This window comes from Cajanus cajan, chromosome 6 (genome assembly GCF_000230855.2).
Source record: "Cajanus cajan strain Asha chromosome 6, NIPB_CcT2T_4, whole genome shotgun sequence".
NCBI lineage: Eukaryota > Viridiplantae > Streptophyta > Magnoliopsida > Fabales > Fabaceae > Cajanus > Cajanus cajan.
In genome coordinates this window covers 48,491,235-48,515,674 of record NC_138522.1, presented here as the reverse complement: position 1 = coordinate 48,515,674, position 24,440 = coordinate 48,491,235, and the positions used below count along the sequence as shown (strand labels likewise).

At 28.9% G+C, this 24,440-nt stretch overlaps 1 protein-coding gene across 1 annotated transcript; it reads right to left on the bottom strand.

Annotated features, from left to right (window-relative positions):
- Window positions 1-5,574: 5,574 nt before the first annotated feature.
- Window positions 5,575-16,243, bottom strand: LOC109788680 (uncharacterized). The gene is made up of 15 exons (XM_083077443.1): window positions 16,172-16,243; window positions 15,929-15,992; window positions 15,766-15,811; window positions 15,095-15,154; window positions 14,915-14,995; window positions 14,782-14,832; window positions 11,819-11,888; window positions 11,489-11,642; window positions 9,679-9,774; window positions 8,997-9,148; window positions 8,824-8,899; window positions 7,504-7,572; window positions 6,430-6,583; window positions 6,230-6,340; window positions 5,575-5,888 (listed from the first exon to the last, which is right to left on the bottom strand). Coding segments are annotated over exons 1-8 (420 nt in total). The 5' UTR covers window positions 16,174-16,243; the 3' UTR covers window positions 5,575-5,888; window positions 6,230-6,340; window positions 6,430-6,583; window positions 7,504-7,572; window positions 8,824-8,899; window positions 8,997-9,148; window positions 9,679-9,774; window positions 11,489-11,596.
- Window positions 16,244-24,440: the final 8,197 nt, after the last annotated feature.

Here is a 24,440-nt window from a genome sequence, read left to right as displayed (position 1 = left end):
ATTCACCCCAGTGCATGTCAATTGTCCTCTTACTCATATATGGCTCTAAGGCATCCTAAGAAATATTGAAGCAGCAAAACAAAGTGAGAATTATCAATTATGATAACAATGATATAAAGGGCCAACTAGTGGCTGCTTTGTGTAATAATGAGTATCCAGTTTATATGAGTCACAAAAGGGTTATAGGATTCCTGATTATCAATTTGTCACATAGGCTCTAAGTCTTATAAAAATCTAACAGCGTCAGTTTACATGATGAATGGAAATTTTCTTGTTTCTCCTACTCTGCCCTCCTTAAAAAGTTATAATTAGTTGTCATTTTACTCTCTTGCTATCTCTGAATTTTGATATATGTTGCACATGCAGCAAAATGTAATACCTTGATTCCATTTTATCCATGATAGAGACAAATTAATTGAAGGTGTTGAATAAACACAATGGCTGTATTAAAAAGAAATTATCCAATAGAAATAAATTTTCACATAAATAGTTTTTGGAAAAGGGTGACTTACATTTTAGAGTTCATCAAAGGTTGGATGTAACTGTTTCATCATAAACACAACCTTCTATGTAATGTCATCCCTCGGTCAAATATAATATTCTTTTTCTCAATTCCTGGTTTCTTTCTTCATCATTATAATGGCTTAAGTGGAAATAGTCATTTAAACTACCTATGCAATTATTCCTCTAATAAGGTTATTGCTCAATTAGATGCCTCAACTAATTCAAGCATATAGGCCAAAACAGTATAATTATCTTCAAACAAAAATATGATTCAGGAAATGGAGTGAATAACTTACAAGTTCATAAGGAGGTGTCTTCAAGCCATAAAATGCAGCAATTTTTGAGGACCTAGGTGAACCATCAAACCTCTTTTTCTGCTTAAAATACAATGAGGGAAACATGTCAGCACAAATAAGAAAAGAAATTGTCTTAGGGAAGAAATCTCCTGTGAGAAATCAGGATTCAGCAATGATACAAAATCAATTCTAATCTATAAAAAGGTTAAAAAAAATTTAATTATTTTTTTAAAGATCCATGGCTAATAGTGAAATTTATTTAGCTTGCTCAAATGCTTTAGAAACAAATTAAAAGCAGTTCTGAGGGTTTCACTACTGAAAACTTTTTAGTAAAGAAGCTCAAGGTTGTCAATATCGAGAGTTTACGCGATTTCATGAAAACTCCGTAAACTCGTAAAAGATTACTCAATATACAAAATTATAAAATAATTAAAAATTACATAATAATTAAATATTTTAACTCTATATTAAAGAGTAAAATAACAAATTATATTAATAATAAAATAATTTATTAAATATAGCAGAATTACACATAGCAAGATTACACTATTCTAATTTGTTTTTATATATATATAAATATTAAATAATTTATAATACAAATAATTAATAATATACATATAAAAATAGAAACATAACTTAATTTATACATTAAATATTTTTAATAATAAAAATTTATAATAGTTAAACAAAATAAAAAATTAAGAAAACAAAATATTTAAGGTCTTAGGGTTTACTTAAGAAAAATTTTGTATTACTTAAAATATTATCTAAATTATAATAATAATTAATAATTAATAATAAAGAGAAGTTACTTTCTAAAAAAATATAATGAAGTAAAAACCCCCTTAACCAAATCAAAACAAAAAATAAAACTTGGCCCATTTGGCCCATATTCCAACCCTAATTACACAAAATAAAACTTGGCCCATTTGGCCCATATTCCAATCCTAATTATTTTTCCTGCAACCCTTCCTCAAGTCGTCGCCGTTACCTTCCCTCTTAGAAGAAGATAGATCTGTAGATGCTGGAGAAGACAGAGCCACTGTCAAAGAGGACAGATCGACGGAGATCCGCCGGAGAAGACAAATCGGCGAAGATCTGCCGGAAAAAGCAGAGAAGATTTGTCGCCCACCCGTGATCGCGCTGCCACGCTCAGCCGCTTTTGCGTCCGCTCCACAACAGAGCTGTTGTGCTCTGACGCGCTGCAATTGCAGCCGTGACAACTACTATTAATTACTATGTTTCAGCCCTAACCCAAAATGAACGTTTTGTGGAGAACAAAAAAAAAATGTGATCTCTTAAACTCGGGACCGATCTCACGATATTACACGAGATTACACGAGATCACCGAGATTACTTCGAGATTACTCAAAAACGAGTTTACTCCCGAGTTATACAGGTAAGCTGTCCTAATCTCGTAAACTCGTCTCGTACGAGTTTACGAGTTATCACTAGAGATTTGACAACCATGGAGAAGCTTACAAAAACTCTTCTAAGCTTGTATCCAAACATCCTCAAATAAAGATAGAGAGAAAGAAAGAAAAACTTGTCAATTTATTTTAGTGTTTTAAAACTTCCTTAAATAACAATTCCAAGCTATTATGGATTTTAGTTTAAAGTTACTTTATATTATGCTTAAAGTATATTCCTATCTAAATTCAAATAAACTTTAGATGTATTAACCAATTCTCAATCAAAACATTACTAAAATATGATAAAGGTTTCTTATTATTCTAAGGACTCTTTCTAAAAACCATTTGTCTTTCCTATACAATTGCAACTTTATGAATAACTTTAAATTAATACTCATCTCATGTAACCAATTCTTAAAGAAAACCATTTTTTGCATAAAAATATTTTATCACCTCACCCTCTTAATAATGCTTTTGGTGCTATGTTTTCTAGACTCAATACTTATCCTGAACCACAAAAGGAAGTCGCGGTATGCAACCAAAAGACATAAACAAGAATTAGATTGACTAAGAAAATTTGGAGTCTAGCTCTTTACAATAAATGTAAAATCCTAAAAAGAAAACTGTAGAACAAAAAACATGCACATAGATACAGCAGGTATGCAGAACCCTCATCCAAACCTCTCCTTAAACCTCAATTGTCACTCTTTCCCTCCTCTCGCTCCATCACTTTATCTTTCCTCTTCCTTGCATATTGGTGTTATACAAGAACTCTATTCTTTTTTTCACTCCAAGTATACCAGCTAGCCTGGTTTTTATTCACAAATTTCTCTCAACATATTCTACCCCTTATTACTCCTTTGGCTTTCATACACTTGCAGCCTAGTAAGCCCACTCCTCTTCCAAGCATAATATATGTTTATATATATATATGTGTGTATATGTATATATGTAACAATGATTGACCACTGTGAAATAGGATACCACTCAAAAGTCAAAAAATATTTCAGCCACAACCTTAAACCTTATACCTTCAACCATACATCCATCATCATTGACTTAGCTTGTCAAATACATGCTTCAACAAATATACATTTCTTGCAATCATTTTTGGATTTCTATTTGTAGCCACAGGCTATTTCAACTCATACTATATATTTTTATGATCATTCTTTTCACATCACAAGTTTCACAAATGCCGAAACAATATAATTATAATAGAAGTTTTAAGCATAAATAGACTGCAAGATTTAAATTAACTCAGGGCTGGATTAGCCTCACCCTTCATGCGTTCCATCTCATCTCCCTTCACAGCTCTATCAATTATTGTTTGGTTCAAATTTTTGGCGGACCAAATTCCTATCCTTTAAAAAGCAAGAAAAAACTAGTAGATGGCTATTAATATCTAAGAAATAATATTGATAAAAAAAAATTAAGAAGGAAATCTGGTGGTAACTCACTCCCAAAAAGCCAACTCAAGGGAAGATGATTGACAAATTGCGATAAGGAGTAGTCTAGCCATATTCCTGGCCAATGTAGGGCATTTTAACAAACACATCTTCCACCTAGAACTACACATCTAGTATACGCTATTTGTAGGAGTGAACATTTTCAAGTGATCCAATACTAGCTTGAGGGAAGAGGATTGTCCAAGTCTTCAAAGGAATGTTCTAGACATATTCTTAGCTTGAGTGGGACATCTTAATTCAGAGAGAATAGGCAGAGAAATCCCAGTAAGTAGATGCATGTGCAATTCTCCATTGAAATACAAAACAAGATTTCAAACAAAACTCATATATTTGATTTCAGGTCGATAAATTGATTTTGAGTTGAAGGAACTTTAGGTAGCTTTTGTTTTCGATAAAAATATTATACTAAATTTTCCTACTAACTTCCTTTTAAATAAAAGGTCAAAAAAATAAATCACATTCCTTTAAATTTAATTTTGAATAAAATCAATTTTGCAAAGACTTGCTATTACATTTTACCAAGAGATAAGCTGCATTCAAGCACTCAATTTGTTTTACCTTTTACTAAAGAACAAACTCTTTTTATCAAGCCCTAACTCTTGAAGAAGCATATCAACACAAGGTATTTGAACAATCAGCCAAGCCTGGTAGTTTTAAGAATTTTGTACAATACAAACCTAATTTTATACAATAGAAATTTGTCTCAACTCAAGATAGAACTTCAAGCTCTCCAACAAAAAATCTATAGAATGGAAAGAAAGGAAAATTGAAAACAGACTTGAGGAAAACATTTCTAAACAGAGTTAAGACACTATATGGCATAGCAAACAACTTCAAAACAGAAAATGAGTGAAAATTGACAACAAACTTGAGGAAAACATTTCTAAACAGAGTTAAGACACACTATATGGCATAGCAAACAACTGCAAAACAGAAAATGAGTTTACTTTTACCGTCATTTGTTTTTATAGAGGCACATATTAATTGTTTTTCTTGTGACCCTTTCTTGCAACCAGTTAACTGATTTCCTTTACATTTTTCTTTGCTTCAATTTATAGCTACCTAACTAGTTAACTACTTAAAAAAATTTCCTTTTAAGGCCTAAATAATGACGGTTAGATCACTTGATTACTTGGGTGACTATCCCCTATGAAATAATGTTCTACATCTAACCTTCAGGCTTAGTTTTGGACCAAGCCTGGATATATTAGCCCTCCTTTCATTGTGGTTGATCTTTCATGCTTGTGGGCTCCCTATTTCTCTCTCACAACTATGTTCCTTAAAAGGCATAAACATAATTTTTCCACTCTTCCAAAAAATTGCAAACAAGGCTTTCATTTTTGCATCACCCTCTCAAGTTGTCTGCTAAAGAACTATTTAGCTAATACTTTAACCATGGAAAAAATAATATTATAAATTTTATAAAGCGCCTAATCATCTGTGTGACAAAACAACTTCCTTAGACAAAAGAATGTATGATAGAATTCTCAAACTCAAACAATAAAATATTTTTTTTAAAATAAAATATTTTTCGAGTCCTGGAAACAGCCTCTCCGCTTGCGGGGGTAAGGCTGCGTACATCTACCCTCCCCAGACCCCACTAGGTGGGAGCCTCGTGCACTGGGCCGCCCTAATGAAACTAATAAAAAACTTGGAACTTATTCTTCAGCAAGAGAAGTTAAAAAAGGTGCTCTGAAGGCTAAAGCTGTAGAACTGAAAAGAAATTGAAAAACCTTGCCTCAAAACTCAAGAAGCCCTGCCTTTTTGTCACACACGAAACCGGAATTAACAACACAACCAAAACATGCCAATAGCCAAACATCAAATCACAAATTCACAATCACTTGCGGTACTAAACCAAATCAAAAAAAAAAAAAAAAGTGTAGTTATTACCGTGCTTCCTCATTGATCCTTGGCATCAACTTCGGCATCTTTCTGGAGCAAAAACTCAAGGACCTTAGTGAATCCCTCACACACGGAAACATGAAGAGCAGTGCGATAATCAATACCCCTGAAATTGACACTAACCCTAGACTCCAACACCTCGCGAATACCTTCCATCGCCTTCGAACGCCGAATACATCAACCTCACGCTCTGGTCAACGACATCTCCCTCATTCTGAAGCTCCGCTTCCTCGTTGCGGCGTTTCGGTGCCAATGACGACTGCTTCCGCAATGTAAACCTCCCAGGGTTTTTCAACTCCATGCTGAGAACAAGAGAGAGATGCGTGATTTCAGAGATCGATTGGGTAGCCAATAAACCACAATTCTCTATTGCTTCAACAACACACTAAACCGTTAACACAGCGCCTCAGTCTTCTTGTTTTCAAAACTCCAACCGATCAAAAATTTCGAAATCGCGTTTCGCATAAACACAAAAAGAAAAATAGCACAACCAAAACAGATACAAGTAACAAACAAGAAAAATGAAATTAAGAAAAAAAATGGTTCATGAAAAGGCCTGTGTCCAAACTAGAGAGTAAAGAAAATAAAGTTCCAAAATTGTGAAAAAGAAAGTAAAAGAGAAAAACGAAAAGATTACGCCTACCAGAAACTATGGGATTGGAAAAGGATCAACAAGAAAGAAGCTCCATCGAGGCACGATATCTTAGGTTAGGGTTTCGGATCGAAGTGCAGTTTCGTGCTCCATTGAAATCACCTGTAGAAGGAGCAAGTTCTTCAATGTTGACATCAAGGTGAACATTCATCCTTCCTAATATCAAAGTGAAAGCAGTAAATGTTTTGTACCAAAAATATGTCAGCAGATAAATTTTGAAGACTCTAAACCGGTAGAATCTGAGCCCTTCGTCAATTGGGTGCAGAAACTTAATTTACGATCCAATGGCCCAGAAAGCATAAGGGCAGGGTTAAGAATATCTGCACAGCTTGTTGCTGTTATAACCTGCAATTGACAAGAATAAATGAAAATGACTCTTTAAAAACATAGTCTAAATGAACAAAATCATGTAAGTTTGGTGGCAACCGTTAAATCTAGTTTATTGATATTGGGGATACTAACATCTAAAAGAAATGTGTTAAAATAAAATGTCATAAAAAAAGAGTAAAATTATGGGGCCAACCCTAAACATGAGATTTGAGAATATAAATTATTATGCTTTAGTACCACAAACAACATAATTCTTTGAAGCTTATTTATATCACATCAATCAAGAAAAAACATAGACAATAACAAATAAAGACAAGCCTTAATTCTGTCATCACTACTGAAATCATCAAGCTAATTGAGCAATTTCAACATTGTTCATTCTAATCAGTAAAATAATTTGTTTGGATTTTCAAAATCATGTTTAAAATTGGTTTTTAAACCAGTTTATGATTAGAAATCCAGTTGGTTCAAAGCTAGTTTAAAATCATAAATCAGTTTTTTAAACTAATTTTAACAAAATAAATAATATTAAAATTTATCTTAAATGCAGATTTGTTTATTATTTTTCAATCTGTTTAAAATTCTTGTGAAACCAATTGGGCTTTAAAATCAATTTTAAAATCAATCTAGTTTTAATATATATTTCAAATCATAAACTTATAGAAAACTATAATCAATTTTAAGACTAAATTTTAATTATAATTGCTTTAAAAAACCAGTTTGAAAAGATAACCAACTTTAAAACAGATTTAAAATGTAGACACTTTATCCCTGTCTTTATCCTGTTAACATTAAATGTAAGTATGTTGAAATGGTTATACACATAGATAATAAATTCAGGATATATAATATAAAATCATTATCATTATATAAAAATATAATATATATATCAGAAATGACAGAAATTGGAATAAAAACATTTATATGAACAAAACCTTAGGAAGTCTTGAAAGAGGCATAAGGGCGGGGTAAAGAATATCTGCACAGTTTGTTACTGCTATAACCTGCAATTGACAAGAATAAATGAGTATGACTATTGAATAAAATAGTCTAAATGAACAAAATCCAGTAAGTTTGGTGCCAACTGTTAAATCTAGTATATTGATATTCGAGATGTTAACATGATATAAAAGAAATGTGTTAAAATAAAATGTCATAAAAATAAAAAAGTAAAATTACGGGACCAGCCCCTAAACATGAGACTTACCACAGACAGTGAAATTTTTTGAAACTTATTTATATCACATCAATCAAGAAAAAACATATAGAAAATAACAAATAAAAACAAGCCTTACTTCTGTCATTACTACTGAAACCATCAAGCTAATTGAGCAATTCCAACATTGTTCATTCTAATCGGGAAAATAATTTGTTTGGATGTTCAAAATCAGGTTTAAAATTGGTTTTCAAACTAGTTTATGATTAGAAATCTGGTTGGGTTTCAAAGCTAGGTTAAAATCATAATTCAGTTTTTTAAATTAATTTTAACAAAATAAATGATATTCAAATTTATCTTAAATGCAGACTTGTTTATTATTTTTAAATCTGTTTAAAATTAATTGATGGTAAAAATTCTTGTGAAACCAATTTGGCTTAAAAATCAATTTTAAAATCAGTCTAGTTTTAATATATATTTCAAATCATAAACTAGTTGAAAACTATAATAAATTCTAAAACCAATTTGAAATGATAATCAACTTTAAACGGATTTAAATTATTGACACTTGATCCTCTCTTTTTCCCTTGTTAACATCAAACGTAAGTATGCTGATGCGGTTATACCCACATATAACAAATTCACGAAACATATTATAAAATCATTTTCATTATATATAAATATAAGATATATATATATATATAAGAAATCAAAGAAATTGGAATAAAAACATTTATATGAACAAAACCTTAGGAAATAAACAAAAAGATTGAAAATAGAATGTACCAAATACATCACAGGCTAGAAATAATGTATTTTATAAATATGGTTAAAAACAAGCAACCAAAAAAAAAAAGAATAAAATACACATTCAAGAATTTCAACAAGAATGGTATTCTTGAGTTTCGATGGGTAAAAAATTACAACTTTTTCGAAAATGAAGAGCTTTTCAATTTAAATCAAGAAAGGATGCAACATTGAATTGTTCAAGAATGTTGAAGAACTTTGATTATTTTAGACCAAATCTGATAACCTAGAGCCGGAAAATAACGGAAAGCGACAAGTAGTTAGTCATACATATGTGTAGAAAGTAATTCACCTCAAGGTCAAAGATCATCCCCAGAAATTAGCACTCCAGTCATTTTGTAGAAAAAATAGTACAGATCAAATTAAACCTACAGAAAAACAAAAATGTCATCCGTACTCATATAATTAAGTAACTTTTAATCATGAACTTTGCAAATTAAATTTAATTTCAAATTACTCACATACCATGTGACAGAAAACAATTCTTGAATTCACCAAAGAAAAAACAACACACTTCTTGTCGAGATGCAAGATTACACACTAGCCTAGCCAGCAACCCCAAGTGCCAACACCTGGAATACAACGGAAAGGGGCTGGGGAAAGCTTGAACCCAATTCCTACAGTGATGAATATAAGTGCAATTAAAATGACTGTGGAGTTATTCATTTGTGTATTGATCATCATTGAAATTTACATACAGCGGATTAGAATCCACTGTCATTATTCTTGTTCTTGCATGCATTCAAAATCATGACCATTCAAGTTTGCATATGGCAGATTTGTATCCTCTGTCATCATTATTGTTCTTGCATGCAATCAAAATCAATAAAAAAAGAAAATACTGGTTTTGAAAACAAGAAAACGCAAGTTCAAGAAAGAACCAAACACAGAAAGAGGAATCAAAAACAGCAATAAGGACAGCAAAGGATCCAGTCTCTCATAGCACTCCAAACAGAAGAAAACAAAAACAGAGACAATCAGAAAACATAGAAACAAGAATAGTTCACTTCAAAATCAAAGAAGGAAAAGCAATCACAAGGTAAAGAAGAGAAAAGCAATATCAAAGAAGGAAAAGTAATCACAAGGTAAAGAAGAGAAAAGAGAGAGATGGAAGAGGTACAATCCATTTATGAAAGGTTCTACTTACTCTTTTCTGTGTTCTCTGGCTTCTTTGCATCGTCAGACTCTTATTTCTCTGTGGCCATTTGAACTTCGAAGGGAGAAGAACCCAAACGAATGATGACTGAAACAGAGTCACACAATGGTTATAAACTGAGAGAGAGCGGGGGGCTAGAGACAGCGAGTGAGAAATAAATATTATGTCAGAACAATTTCTCGCATTTATTAGTAAGTTAACAATTTCAAATATTTTGTTAAAAAAATTGGTAACAAAAATTATAATTTAATGAAACAATCCCTTTAAATTTTAAATATTAAATTCTTTTTATTGTTCTAATTTTGTTTATTTTAATATAAATAATAATATTTATTTTATGTAATTCAAATTTATAAATAATAAATATTTTTCTATAAAAAGTATATTTTAAATTTATTATAAATAATTTATATTGTTATATAAAACTCTTTTAATCATTGAATTTTTTTTAAATATCTATTAAATTAAATTTAACAAATAACAATTGATAAATAAAAAAATAAGTGATTAAAGAAACCCTTAAAAAACATTTTCATTAAAAAAAGACTTCCTCATCTCGTTTAATATAATTATCTAATTTATATATAAATAATTTTTAAAATCCTTAATATATAATTATTTTTTACAGAAAATATAATATAAAAATTATCTTATTCTACTTTTTTTTTTCTTTCCATTTCTTTTCATACACCCCTTTAGTGGTCTCATTTTAAAAAATAAAAACAAAAAAGGATTTGATTTCAAAAATTAAATTAATATAAAGTTATTGAGTTTTTCTAAAGTTAAAATTAAGCCATCCACTTAATTTTCATAAATTTACCAATAAAAATTACAATAATAATTTTAAAGTTCAAACTCCATATCTTACATATATAATTTAATCCCTCACCATTAACTAGACTCTAGTAATTTAGGAGCTCTCTTATTTTATTATTCTTTATGCTATAAGTTGATTCGAGAACCATTTATTTAAAGTTTTAAAAAAATGATTATAAAATTATTTATTTCTTAAAAGATTGAAAGTTGCATATTTTTAAAATAATCAACTTAGACAAACATATAGAAAAATATTTGTTTTATTAATAAAAATTAAATAAAATAAATGGATCATTAATATATATATAGAGAAAAAAATTATTTTGGGCCAGTTTATGATACATATTAAAAGAATATAATAAACTTTATATTGTAGGCTTATAATAATTTCGAAAAACAGAAAGAAAAAAAAAGGCATGATCTTTTCTATAAGTTTTTCATTTTAAAAATTAATTTATTCCGGTGAATGATTATATTGGATTAAACATGTCAATTTAATTCAAATTCAGAATTTAAAATTTAAATCTATATGTAACCAAACAAGTTTAAACGACCCACCCACAAACTAGCTCAACCAAAATATCTACATGCTATACTCTATTACAAATAAAAGAAGAAAAAAGGAATAGCACAGTAAAATTAAAAAAAATTAACTAATTCTTTGTCTCACACTAGGTTAATTACACACATGAATACATTTCTAAGAATTATCAAATAATCTTTTCATAGATCTTACAGATAAAAAATAATTAGAGACATGTAATTTTCCATTATGTGATTTGAAGATAGATATTTTTATTTAGTGATGTAGTTTTATTTGCTATATCCTCTAATATTTAAATTAAAAAAATTTATTTAAATAAAGATATTTATAATAATAATTATTTAATAATAATATGAAAAGAATAAAAGTTTAAAGTTATAAAGGAAAGAAAAATAAAAATTTTATTGCAATCAAAAAGCTTAAAATTAAAGGAAAGGTTACCTTGTAGATATCATCGGTATCTACAATGGTGTAACGGTTTTTATCTTCCCACTCAGTTCTCTTCAAAGACCTTAATGGGAACTCTCTAACATTGCTCGACCACAAACATCAAGGGTGTTCCACCTCCCATAATGCATATCTGGGACCATTAAGGCTTTGGGATACATTTGTACAAATTAAAAAGGTATCAACTATTTTATGATAAAACACCTATCCATGAGACTAGTTAGAGATTAAAATGAATATAACAAATGCAAATAAAAAGAAAAAAAAAAAGGGGCATTATATAAGCATCAAAAAGCACTTGCTGTCTCAAGCTGTCGCTTCTACCTGCTCATTAGATCAACAGCATCTTCTTTTAGATAGTCTTTGTGGTGGACCATTAATGCACTAGTGACAGCTGCATGAAAGGGGGTTCATAAGAAAAGCTACAAAATGAAGGCTAACATGCATTAATAAATGACTCAAACATAATAACTCACTACCAGTAAAAAGAGCCACGTTGCCACAAGATAATCCCTTAAATACGCTAATGCAATAATCAAAATAGGTAACTCAGTACAAGCTATTCTATTTTAAAATATCTTTTAACTCAATAGATGCTGAAACATACTATTTGTGAATTAAGGAGGTAAACGCACAAAATCTTTAACTACTAAGAGGGTGCCCAGAACGTGTCGCATGTGAAGGATGGAAAGTAATTCTCCCATCACTCTCATATCTTAATACTCACTCTCATATCTTAATACATTTTACTTGATCAAAATTTCTTCTTTTCCTTTCTCTATTTTCGGAAAGCTTATATATTTAACATTCTCCATTCTTTGTCCTAAGATCTTTGATTATTTATTTATTATAAAAGAAGAAAATCATTCAAAAGCAAAAAAAAAAAAAATATATATATATATATATATTCTCCTACCAAAACGACATAAGCCCCAAAAAAATCAAGTAAAGTTTGTCAATCTATGTGTATACCTCAAATAAATGCCTAAAAAATGGCCATCAGCACAAAAAAGAAAAATAACTAAGATGAGTACACTTTGTCCCATATAACACAACAATAAATTAACCTTAAAATTATTTGATCCTTTATTTAAATCACGGTTATCTGACTACCCAGTTCCAACATACAAGGCAAACACAACTTCAAAAGGGGGTAACTTAACCTCCCCCTATCCAGCATAACCCCAAAACAAAGAAAAAAGCAGAGAAAAGACAACACAGAGAAAACAGTAAAGCATACTACTACGTAGTTCTTTTAGAGTTAAAAGTATATATAATCAAGATTAGATAACCTTTTCCCAGCTACGCTTATTCCCGAAAATTTCAATGAAACACTCCAAAATAGAAATTCTGATTAGTTATTTACAAAATAACACCAATTAATACCAAACGAAAGAAATTGAAAAGAAGTACAAGATTGAGTTTGACTTGTAGAGAAAGAAGAAAAGGAAAAGAAGAGTGATGAAAATGAATCAAAGAAAAATTTATCAACACTATAAACACTTGAATTTCTTCTTATATGACCCTATTTACATGACTTTTTTATTTTATTGTAAATTATAAAAATAAAAAACTAATAAATTGAAAAGTATCATTATCATTTGAATACTTTCTTTGTTTAGTTTTCTGAAAAGTATAAGTATTAATAAAATACATTATGGTATAAAATACTAGTTTGATACTTCTATAACACAAACATTAAAATAATATAAAAATAACGATATTTACATAAATGTTTACAGTTGAGTCAATTAGATATTTTCTTCTGTATTATTACAGTTAAATTATATGAAAATTTGTTATTCAATTACTCTATAAATTTGAATAAAAAATAAATTGTATATTCAATTTAATATACAAATTATTAAAATTATATTGATTAAAATTATCTTAATATAAATACATATTTTTAATAAGAATTTCTTGAGAAACATTTGTATTTCGAAAAGAAAATTATGTTAGATATTGCCTAAAATAATTATGGAGAGATTTGTTAATTTAAATTTGCTAAATATTGAAAAAAATAGAGGAAGGTTTTTTATGTGATTGTGATAAGAATTCATTTCAGTCATTGAAATAAATTAAATGGTCTAAAATAAAATATTACAAATAAATTTATCTGATACCTTCATCACCATATCATTTTTGTTACTAAGGGAGTTTTCCAAGCAAATAGGTTGGTGTAACAGTAGTGCAAAACACATAACCTTTCTAAGAGAGTTTTCCAAGCACATCGGTTGAGGAAATGAAAATCTATGAAACAGTTTTTTGTCGTTTTCTGTTTTCCTTCCACATATAGTAAGGAAGACTCTTATCCTCCAAACTCATTAAAAATCATAATGAATTTCTTCGTTTGCAAAATTAAATAAATAAATTACAAGAAAAAATTAGTAGTAGAGCTCGAAATAGTACATAGTATAGACTACAATAAAATTAGGTTCAAATCAAATAAATTACTGAACGACAATTTGTTACACATCAGGACAAAAAACAATTTAGACAATTGAGACTTTGAAGTTAGATGCCTCGTAACATATTAAACTAAGATGTTTGATGATAGATATATCTATGTTTCAATAAACAATTGATATACTTATACTCGAATGTTGGATTGAAAATAAAGCACTTGATACTCTTGTTCACATAAGTTTTGCCTTAAACACACATGGTGCACTTGACATATTTATCAAACATGGTCTTTTAGAAAGGATTGTTATGCCTGAACGCTTTAATTTAAAGGCCTACTTTTACAATGCCACCTTTAATCAATCCAAAAGCCATATTAAAATAGTCTAACGAGTAGCATTAGTAGTGGTAATACATATTATATAATGAATTATTTAATTAAATAAACCAACCCAACCAGCCTAAATGGCCTTTTAAGATAACAAGGATTTTAAAAAAGTCAGCCAAATTTTTTAAAATGGCAAGGTAATCAAGCATTAAAGGAGTCAAGCAATGGGTCCTTACAAACCGACTAGCCTGTTCCACCTGCACTCTAATGTACCCTTACCAAAATATAATCAAGCAAAATCATATAGAGAGAGAAGTCTTTCCAATTTCTTTTTTCAAGAATTCATTTATTACGAAAAAAGAAGAAGTTATTATCAAGGGATTTACATTTACTTAAACAGTCAAGTTATCCCAAATTGACAAGCTAGAATTATTGATTTGTCAACAAGGATAACATCTGATATTACTAATAATAATAAGAACAAAAGTCACCTACAATACCTCTCCAGCTCGTGGATCTGTAGACAGAATTCAAAGAAATCACAAAAAATTACCTAAATTGCAAACACGTGAGCATATGTAGTACGTTTTCACGCTTGCTAGACCTAATCACACAAGTGAAGTGATTGCTAGGTGGAAAAATTCAATAGTTCTATTCACATTATAAAAGATGTGCAGCAGGAATACCTGGAAGAATAGCTTGATCAACGCGCACTTGATTGCTTAGCATCTCAATCATCCTCTTATCAGAGGGAACTTTACGCCTCACTATTTAATTAACAACCAGAACAGAGTTAACTTTCAGCTTTCCAGCTTTAAATAATCAACTAAACCAGTTTGTTTTAAGGCACTGCATAATCAACTGACCAGAAACTTCCACAATATTCCCAGGAACAAGGTCAGTTGCAGGAAGTATGGAAAAAAAACCTGCAAAAAATAGACTTTGCCTAATTCAAAATTTGTACTAGAACTTCAAGATGACAGTCTTTACAATTCAACAAATATCCCCATTGTATCATCAGAATGGACAGAAGAAAGTAATCGCACAAAATCTTTAATTACTAAGAGGGTGCCCAGAATGTGCCACATGTGAAGGACGGAAAGTAATTCTCCAGTCACTCTTTCATATCTTAATGCATTTTATTTTATCAAAATTTGTTGTTTTCCTTTTTCTATTTTCAAAAAACATATATTTAACATTCTCCATTCTTTGTCCTAAGATCTTTGATTATTTATTTATTATAAAAGAAGAAAATCGTTCAAATGCAAAAAAAAAAAAAAATATTCTCCAACCAAAAAAACATAAGCCCCGAAAAAATCAAGTAAAGTTTGTCAATCTATTTGTATATCTTAAATAAATGCCTCAAAAACAGCCATAAGCACAACAAAAAAAATAACTAAGAAAAGCACTTTGTCCGATTTAAGACAACAATATTAAAGAGAAAAACCCTCACCAGTAACAAAGGCAAAATAGAATCAGAAAGAAATGAAACAAGAAATTGAAAAGTAGAGAAGCAAAAGCAATACATAATTTCTACCTTCCATACCAGTGCGAAGAACCCTAATATTCATATCCAACGGTTGCTGCACCACAAGAAAAGAACAAGAATCAAAGACAAACAAGAATTATAAAAAAAATAAAACAACAAATTCAAAAACAGAGAAGCAGATGCAGAGCATAACATCACCTTCAATTTCTACCTTCCATCGCCACAAGGTCATTAGAGCGAGGAACTCAAATATCCATATCGACCGTTTGCCGCACCTAGCAAAAAATGAACAAGATTGAAAGAAGAGTGTTGAACAGAAAAATCCTACTGAGTAACGAAGACAACAACAATTAGCAAAAAATGAAACTACATCTTTAAACCAAAACGAATGACAACTAAAACAGAGTCACACACAATAGTTATAAATTGTGAGAGAGAGAGAGGGGCTAGAGACATGAAAGAGGAATAAAATCGAGCGGTGGAATCGACAGTGAATTCATTTAGTGGAGGAGAGAAACCTATAAATAGACCTAGACCTGTTTTGTCAAACAATTTCTCGTATTTATTAGTAAGTTAACATTATTAAATATTTTTTTAAAAAAACTGGTAAAAAAAATTGCAACTTAACGAAACAATCCCTTTAAGTTTTAAATATTAAGATTGTTTTTATTGTTATAAATTTATTCTAATATGAATTGTTTGATAAAAAATTATTAAAAAATGCTTTATTTATTTGAATTTTAATTCTCAAACTTTCTTAAAATTAATTATTGTTCAATAACATGAAAAAATAAGATATTTTTATGATGCTACTTATAATTTAATTTTTTTTAAATAAAATATAAATTTAATTTGATTTTGAATTTCTTATTTTATTATTGAATTTTTTATCCTCTAAACTTTAGAAATAAAATTTTGTTATTACAAATTTAAAAAATTTCACTTTATTTTATTAGGGTGATTTTGTTATGTCTCAATTTAATATTCTAATTTCGATTCATAATTTAATACAATATATAGTCTTTTATAATAATTTGCTTTTAAAAATTAAATCTTAAAAAAACAATTAAAAGAGATAAAAAGTTACTCTTACTTCTTGTACATTATCACTAAACAAAAATAAATAGATAAATAAATAAAAACATGTTTTAAGTAAAAAAATAGTATAAAATTAAATTTAAGATTATTTTTAATTTATAAATAGAAGAATACTTACTTTATTTTACATGAACAAAATACAATACATAACAATATGAGGAAAAAAACCAAAAATAAAAGAATGTGAAGATATTACAAATGCAAATATACATATGATATTATGTAACATAATTGATATATATATATATAATATAATATAATAATAATAATAAATTGTGACTAAATAGATGACTTGAGAAGATTAAAATCTTTGATAAATTAAATATAAGTTATATATTAAGTTTCATGCATTATTAGTGTTCTTTTGTATTTATTTTATATATCCATTTGAAGATTATAATATATTAATATAAAAACAATTCATATTTACAAAGTGGATATATTTATTCTATTTAAACTATTAATTTTGGTATTTTAAAAATACTTTTATATATATTTAAAACAATGTTGCACAAAAATTTTTCAAATGAGAAAAAAGTCAAACTTATTTTAATTGTCCAACATAAAATCATATTAATTTAGTAATAGTAAATAACAATTAAAATAAAGATATAAAGTAAAATTTTAAATAATATACATAAAATAATGTTGCACAAATTTTTTTTAAATGAGACAAAAGACAAGAAGTTACTTTAAATGTCCAACATAAAATCATATTAATTTTGCAATATATAAGTATTAATTACGTAACTAAAGAGTAATTTTAAAAATATATAAAAGGATAAATTTAATTTTATCAACTAAATTCACTACTTTGTTTTTAATCTTTAATGAATTAGATAATGATAACCTATATATACCTTCTAAGATACAATTTAGTAATACACATTTATTCCAAACAAATTTATGTGTTTATTTATAATCTAGATTAGACAAATACTAAGGAGCGAAATTTTAAAAAATATTAATTTATTTACAAACATAGTAACATTTTAAGAAAATAAAAAGCATAAAAAAACGTGTTAAAATATAATGATTAATGTGTTAAAAATATTAATAATATATGATATGATTAAATATGTTTTTAATATGTAAATAATTAAAGAAAATTATTTTTAATTTGTAAATAATTAAAAAAACTATTATATTATTTATCAGAAGAAGAATGTTTTCAATTACAATTAAATTATTTATATATAATTCTAAATATGTTTAATTTAACAAAAGTCATAAATCCTCTTACATCTTAAAGTTTTTCATTTTCAATAAATTTCAATATATAATAAAGAGTACTAGAAAGAAATTGTCAAAACACTCACCTTATGAAAAAATGTAAAAGTTTTATTTCAAAAATATAATAAAAATATCCTTTAAGATTGTCCCACTCAAGAGGAGGAAATCATTGCCTAGATTTCTTAATTAGAAAGAGTCCGAACTCAATTCATATTGTTTGTTCTTTCGTTATTTTTAGATTAATACATTAATTATAAATTTTTAAAGAGCATAAACTCTAATTGATTAGAAAAAAGTCAATATTAATTAAGAGAAAACTATTATACACATAGACTCTAATTGATTAGAAGATATATAAGTATTAATTAAGTAACTAAAGAGTAATTTTAAAAAATATATATAGGGATAAATTTATTTTTATCAACTAAATTCACTACTTTGTTTTTAATGTTGATGAATTAGATAATCTAGATTTAGTAATAGACATTTATTCCAAACAAATTTATATGTTTATTTATAATCTAGATTAGATAAATACTAAAGAGTGAATTTTGACATTAATGTAGCAAGATTTTCAGCTCAGATTCTCATATACATTTATATTGTGCAAATAATAAGCATTAAAAATAAGTATCACATGTGCTTGATAAAATAAACAACAAAAAAAAGCATACCACTGGAGTTGTCTAATCAGGCTCATTCATAATGCATACATCAAACCTCACATTGATAACAAGACTACAAACAAGTATCCATGACAACTTTGATCATTTTAGACCAAATCTTGGAGTCTACAACCATAAGATAATGAAAAAGAAAAAAAGGAGAATAGTTTTTTCATCCTATAATAGGAATCATGTATTTGCGACATTAGAGTCCTAGAAAATCATTTAATGTTCTTAATATACATACATAATTGACAATGCGGAACACCCACATATAATGCACTTATACACAGATAATAGATATCAAAATCAATGACAAACATTAAACATGAACACACATGATAGACATAGCCACACATAGTGAGTGAGAGATACAAAAACAAACACACATAGAAACACAAAAACAAACACATCCAAAAATAGAACAAATAAAGACAAACACAAAGACATGCCATGCTCGTAGAGACACATATCACACACAGAGACACATAAAGCAGCCATACAAACATAAATACAAGGAAAGAACAATTTAAGTAAATAATCCATATTTTTCCAATCAAACATGTTTTCATTTAGATCCATGGACAATGGAGAATAGATCATAGAGGACAACTTAAAATAAATAACATGCACATACATTATATTCCAGCAACATGGGGAGTAATATTTAATGATATGACATACAAAAAGACATTATACCATGTTGACATAGATATATGTGCTTTTAGTTTGATAACTAAATTACCAAAGGAGAATACGTATAGTTGGTTAGCAAAATGGATGTTCCTCTAAAGGCTTCCAAAGCATAGACCAATGTGGACATTTTCCTTGTTCCAGGCATCCACAACATAGACCACTTATAACTGCATTATATTTTGCCACAAGTAAATGAAAATTAATAACAAAGTAGTGTCACAAAAAAATCATTTTTTTTTATAGCAACTGGCATGATAAATTTAGAAAAGAAATTCAAGAAATTGCAACTTCAAGAAATCAAAGAGATTCTTGAAGTTAAGGACGCTAAACAATAGTTGTTGCCACCATCCATCTTTAATTAGAACCTACCACAATGAACAAATGGAAAAACAAGGGTAACAGAGCATTAACATTGAATTAAAGAATGTGAGAAACTTAAAGGTTGTTTTGACGGTGCAAGTTAAAAACCTTAAAAATGAGTTTGTTAAAAAACACTTATAACTGCCACTCATGCAATTCCTCCCTAACTTCCTTCAACCCCTTTAATGCGCTTAGGCCAAAACTCAGTTTTCTAACACAATGAGTTAGTAAGGCTATACAACAATCCATAGATATCATGCAAGTAGGGATTTCACAAGCCCTCTTCTAACTTCCAATACATTGGAATATAACCTTCTGGACTAGTTCTTTGGGTATTCAACTCCCACACGCTACAGGTTCTTGAGCTCTTTAATTTTAATTGGTCTACATCAATATAGAATCCAAAAAGTAAATGAATCCATGTAGGTTAACTTAATAGAGTTGAATATTCTAATGCAAGGTTATATGATATGTGTTCTAAATTTTATAAACTTACACACCATATGCAGGATTTCAAAGAAAGGAGAAAGTGAAAAACTCTGCAGTTGGGTCAAATCAAAGATAGAATTATTGTTCTGAGTCACCCTTTCCTTGTGAGTAACCATTAGTATAAGCCAAGTATGAAGAGATTTATGAAAGACTAGACTTAGCATCAACTTTCGTATCAAAAGAATACTAGGTATACAAGTAGTCTTGCGTACCTTCATATAAGTATATTGGAGGCCTGCTTAGTATCACTAGCTGCACACAAGTATATACAATAAGGAAATATAATCATGCAATTATATAAGATACTTAATAATTAGATAAGAATTTTATTAAGTATCCATGTACTCATAATTCATGTATATATTTGATCCAATATGTATATTAATTCTCTGTGTAAGGTACAAATACTCTGCCCAATCAGATCACTCCTTTAATAATGCTAATTATAATTGATACTATACATGCACAAAAAATTGTATTTAAGGGACACATAAGAAACAAACATACCCATATGCCTTTTGACAATAAGAAAGTGAATCTAGATAACTTAGCTGAAGCTTCTTGAGATTGTCTTTACATGCCTAAAAAATGTGTCCATGATTGAAATTCCAAAGCTGAAATCAAATTCAAGTGCAAAAAGTAAGGCAAAAAAAACTATCTTAAAATTAGTGCAAAAGTGAAACTATCCCAAGAATAAATTCACTTATGCATCTTGAATTAGACACAATCAAAGACTGTTCGTAAGATAGCACTGAACCAAAAGAAAATTAGGAAAATCCTTAACAAATCGCAATACACGAAGTCTTGCCATCTTCACTGCGACAATTTCACAAGTATCATACTGCTTCACTGCAAAAAAAATAAAAATAAAAAATTAATGATAATTTTTTATTGATGCCAACAATCTCAAAGGTCATGTTTAAGATTATTTATACATAAGGAGTTAATTTTCATAAACCATATGTGATTGGTTAACAATATTTACTTAAATCTAATATTGATATTTTAATTTATTGTTTTCAGAATAAGGGATAAACAAATTGCACTTGAGAAAAGGGCAGCTGTATGGTTGGCAAGGGCAGCAAATGGCCAGGGGCTGTACATCTCTCCTGCAATGCAACATGTGAGAGAATGAGTAAGCATCATAAAATAACTAAGTTTAATTTCAGTAGTTTAAAAACCTAATAAGGAGTTAGAGTCGATCAAAATAACTCAGTTATTCATGCATAGTAATCATAAAAATAAATTCCCAAATTTAACTTGAATCAGAGTGAACATTCATTCTTCCTTGAATAGATCTAGAATATTAAAGTGAGAGCAGTCAGTAATTGTTTTGTTACTTTGTACCATATGAGTTATCCACATTTTGAACGACATCCATATCATTTTCTAGGAACTTAGCTGACAATTCTCTTCGCATTAAAAAATCATCTCTGTAAGTGTAATCATCCACATCATCAGGAGAAACATGTGTATCAGCTACTTCAAGCATCAAGGCTGTCAGAAACATAATCTGAATCATTTGAGATGCAAGTCTTTTCATTTCCATCAATATTTTGCTTTCTACCATATACTTTAATCAATTCACAAAGTTCGACTATCCTTTACCTGTATGAAGCCACGGTTAACAAGATTGTATATTCATAGATGAATGTACAAGTTATAATCAACAAATTCACCATGAAGGGTAAATTAGATCGAAAAAATGATGTAAGAACAACATTCGTTTCTTTCGACATGTGTAATGATTTTAAAATGTCTTCTTGAACTCTTTTTGCAGCTGTAGGTGTCTAAGCCATCAGATGGATATGGATATCAAATTTCAGGGATTTTAGCTTACTAGCACTGAAATTTTCTCTCAACACAGACAGTTGGCTGAAACATAAAAAAAAAAATTAAAACAGGTCATACTTATGACATTCACAATAGACTAAAAACATTAAATAAATTGTGAAGTGTGCACAAAACAAAGAACAAATGAAATCTGCATGATAACCAATCAAAATAACCAATAACTGATCTAAATTTCACCAATATGCAAACCACAAGTTACATTTACAATCATTTAAGATGTTCTAAATAAACTCATCAATCCAGTTCACCTCAGCCAACCACAAACAATAAGGGACAAAAAACAGACCTGTAGTCTGGACGGAAATCATGACCCCATTCAGAAACACAATGTACCTCGTCAATTGCAAATAAAGCAATACTGCAACCTTCTGCAGTGGTCGAATCAATCTACAGAACATTGCATTGTAGTTTCAAAACATTAAAAGAGTCAAAAAGCCAACTTCTAAGACACGCGATGGACTTCAACATCAACTTAAATATGAAATAAATTAAGTCAGGCAGATCAAGGATCCAAACCATACCTCATCACAGTGGGCACACCAAAACTATACTATACAAGCTCTCATTGCTTTACGTTCAACAATATCATCAAGTTGCCCCGAGCCAAGAAAGCACGCACTGATTGCATGTTTTGTTAGTTTTAAACACTGGTCATGCATGAGGCTTATCAAGGGGCAAAATCACAACCACCACTTTCCCAGACAACAATGCAGGAATCTGAAAGCATAGAGACTTCCTTGTGCCAAAAGTAAAATTATAAACAAATCCACATAAGCTACTCTACATGGTAAGTACGGGTCTCGTAGTATAACTACTCTGGCAGTACTTTAAGTGTAGCAAGTTAAGAAGTAAATATGAAATAAATTTCTTTATAAACTAACATTAACTTATGCATAAGCTATATTGTAGAAGTTCTTCTTTATTACCTTTTTCAAGATCTCCTTTTCTTTCATGCATGAGTTAGTTTTAGTTTATGGGAAAGTTTATTTTCATTTTTATTTCCTATTTTTCTCTTTTAAAAGTGTTTCAAGAAAAAGTTACCCAAACATATCCTAAGGCAAAATTATTGAATACTTAAAGAACAAAACCAGATCCTGTTGCAGCAAGGACAAGATAGTCTTTATGAGCAACCCAAGAATAAAGCCGTCAACAGTAACCATTGGCTGCACTGCATTAGCCTTCTAAGTGCCAACAAGGAGAACAACATACAAGGAGCTGTGGCAATAAAATGATGGTGTTGTTGCAATTATTTTACAACATGAACATAATTATTACCCAAAATAAACATATTTCTCCGAGGCAGCAACGCCATTGTTAACCTGTGAAGAATCAAAAGGTGAATCAAGATAAAAAGAATAATTCTTGAAAGAAAAAAGAACCTTTGTGGAGGAAGATGAAGTCTTCTTACTGTAAGAGCAAAAAAGATTCTTTATTATGTCTTGGCAACATTATTATTACATGATGTTGGTTCCATATAGTATGCATCAGGTCCTACCTTGGTAATAGCAACATAGGAACAATATAGGCAATAATCACTACGAATGGAAATAGTGCAGAGACAAATGAACTTGTTAATAGCAACATAGGAAATATATAGGCAACAATCACTACAAATGGAAAAAGTGCAGAGACAAATGAACTGCTTAGATGCATATACATTCTATCATAAATTTTGAATAAAGAAGGTTCAAAAGTTATATTTCTTGAAAATTAAAAATATTAATGAGAAAAAAAATACAAAGAATAATTGAAAATGGAATTGAGTGAAAGAGAGTGAAATATTAAGGAATGAGTTAGATTTATTATTTTCAACAAATTTCAAATAATCTCAATTTTTAGGTCTAAAATATTTTTGTTCTAAGACTCTATATTCTTAGTTGAAATTTAATAAAAACCACATTTCTTAGTGGCTCCCGCATCTGACAAAGATATATTATCTTCAATAAGCATCTAAATAAGATTTTTATTATTTTCAACAAATTTCAAACAATATCCAATACATAGTGTCTAACATTCAATTATTAGCTGAAATTTATTAAAAATTACAAATCTCGATGAATCCTACATCTCACTAAGATTTACTATTTTCAATAAATTTAATGAAATTTGTCTTAACACTATTAAAAACTGAATTCGATAACTCACATCTCACTAAGATTTATTATTTTCAATAAATTTCAAGCAATCTCAAATATTTTTTATCTAAGACTACTAATAGCTAATTTATTGAAAATTACAAATCTTAATGACTCCCGCAACTCACTAAGATTTATTATTTTCAATAAATTTCAATATTTTTTTTATCTCAAAACTACTATTAACTGCAAT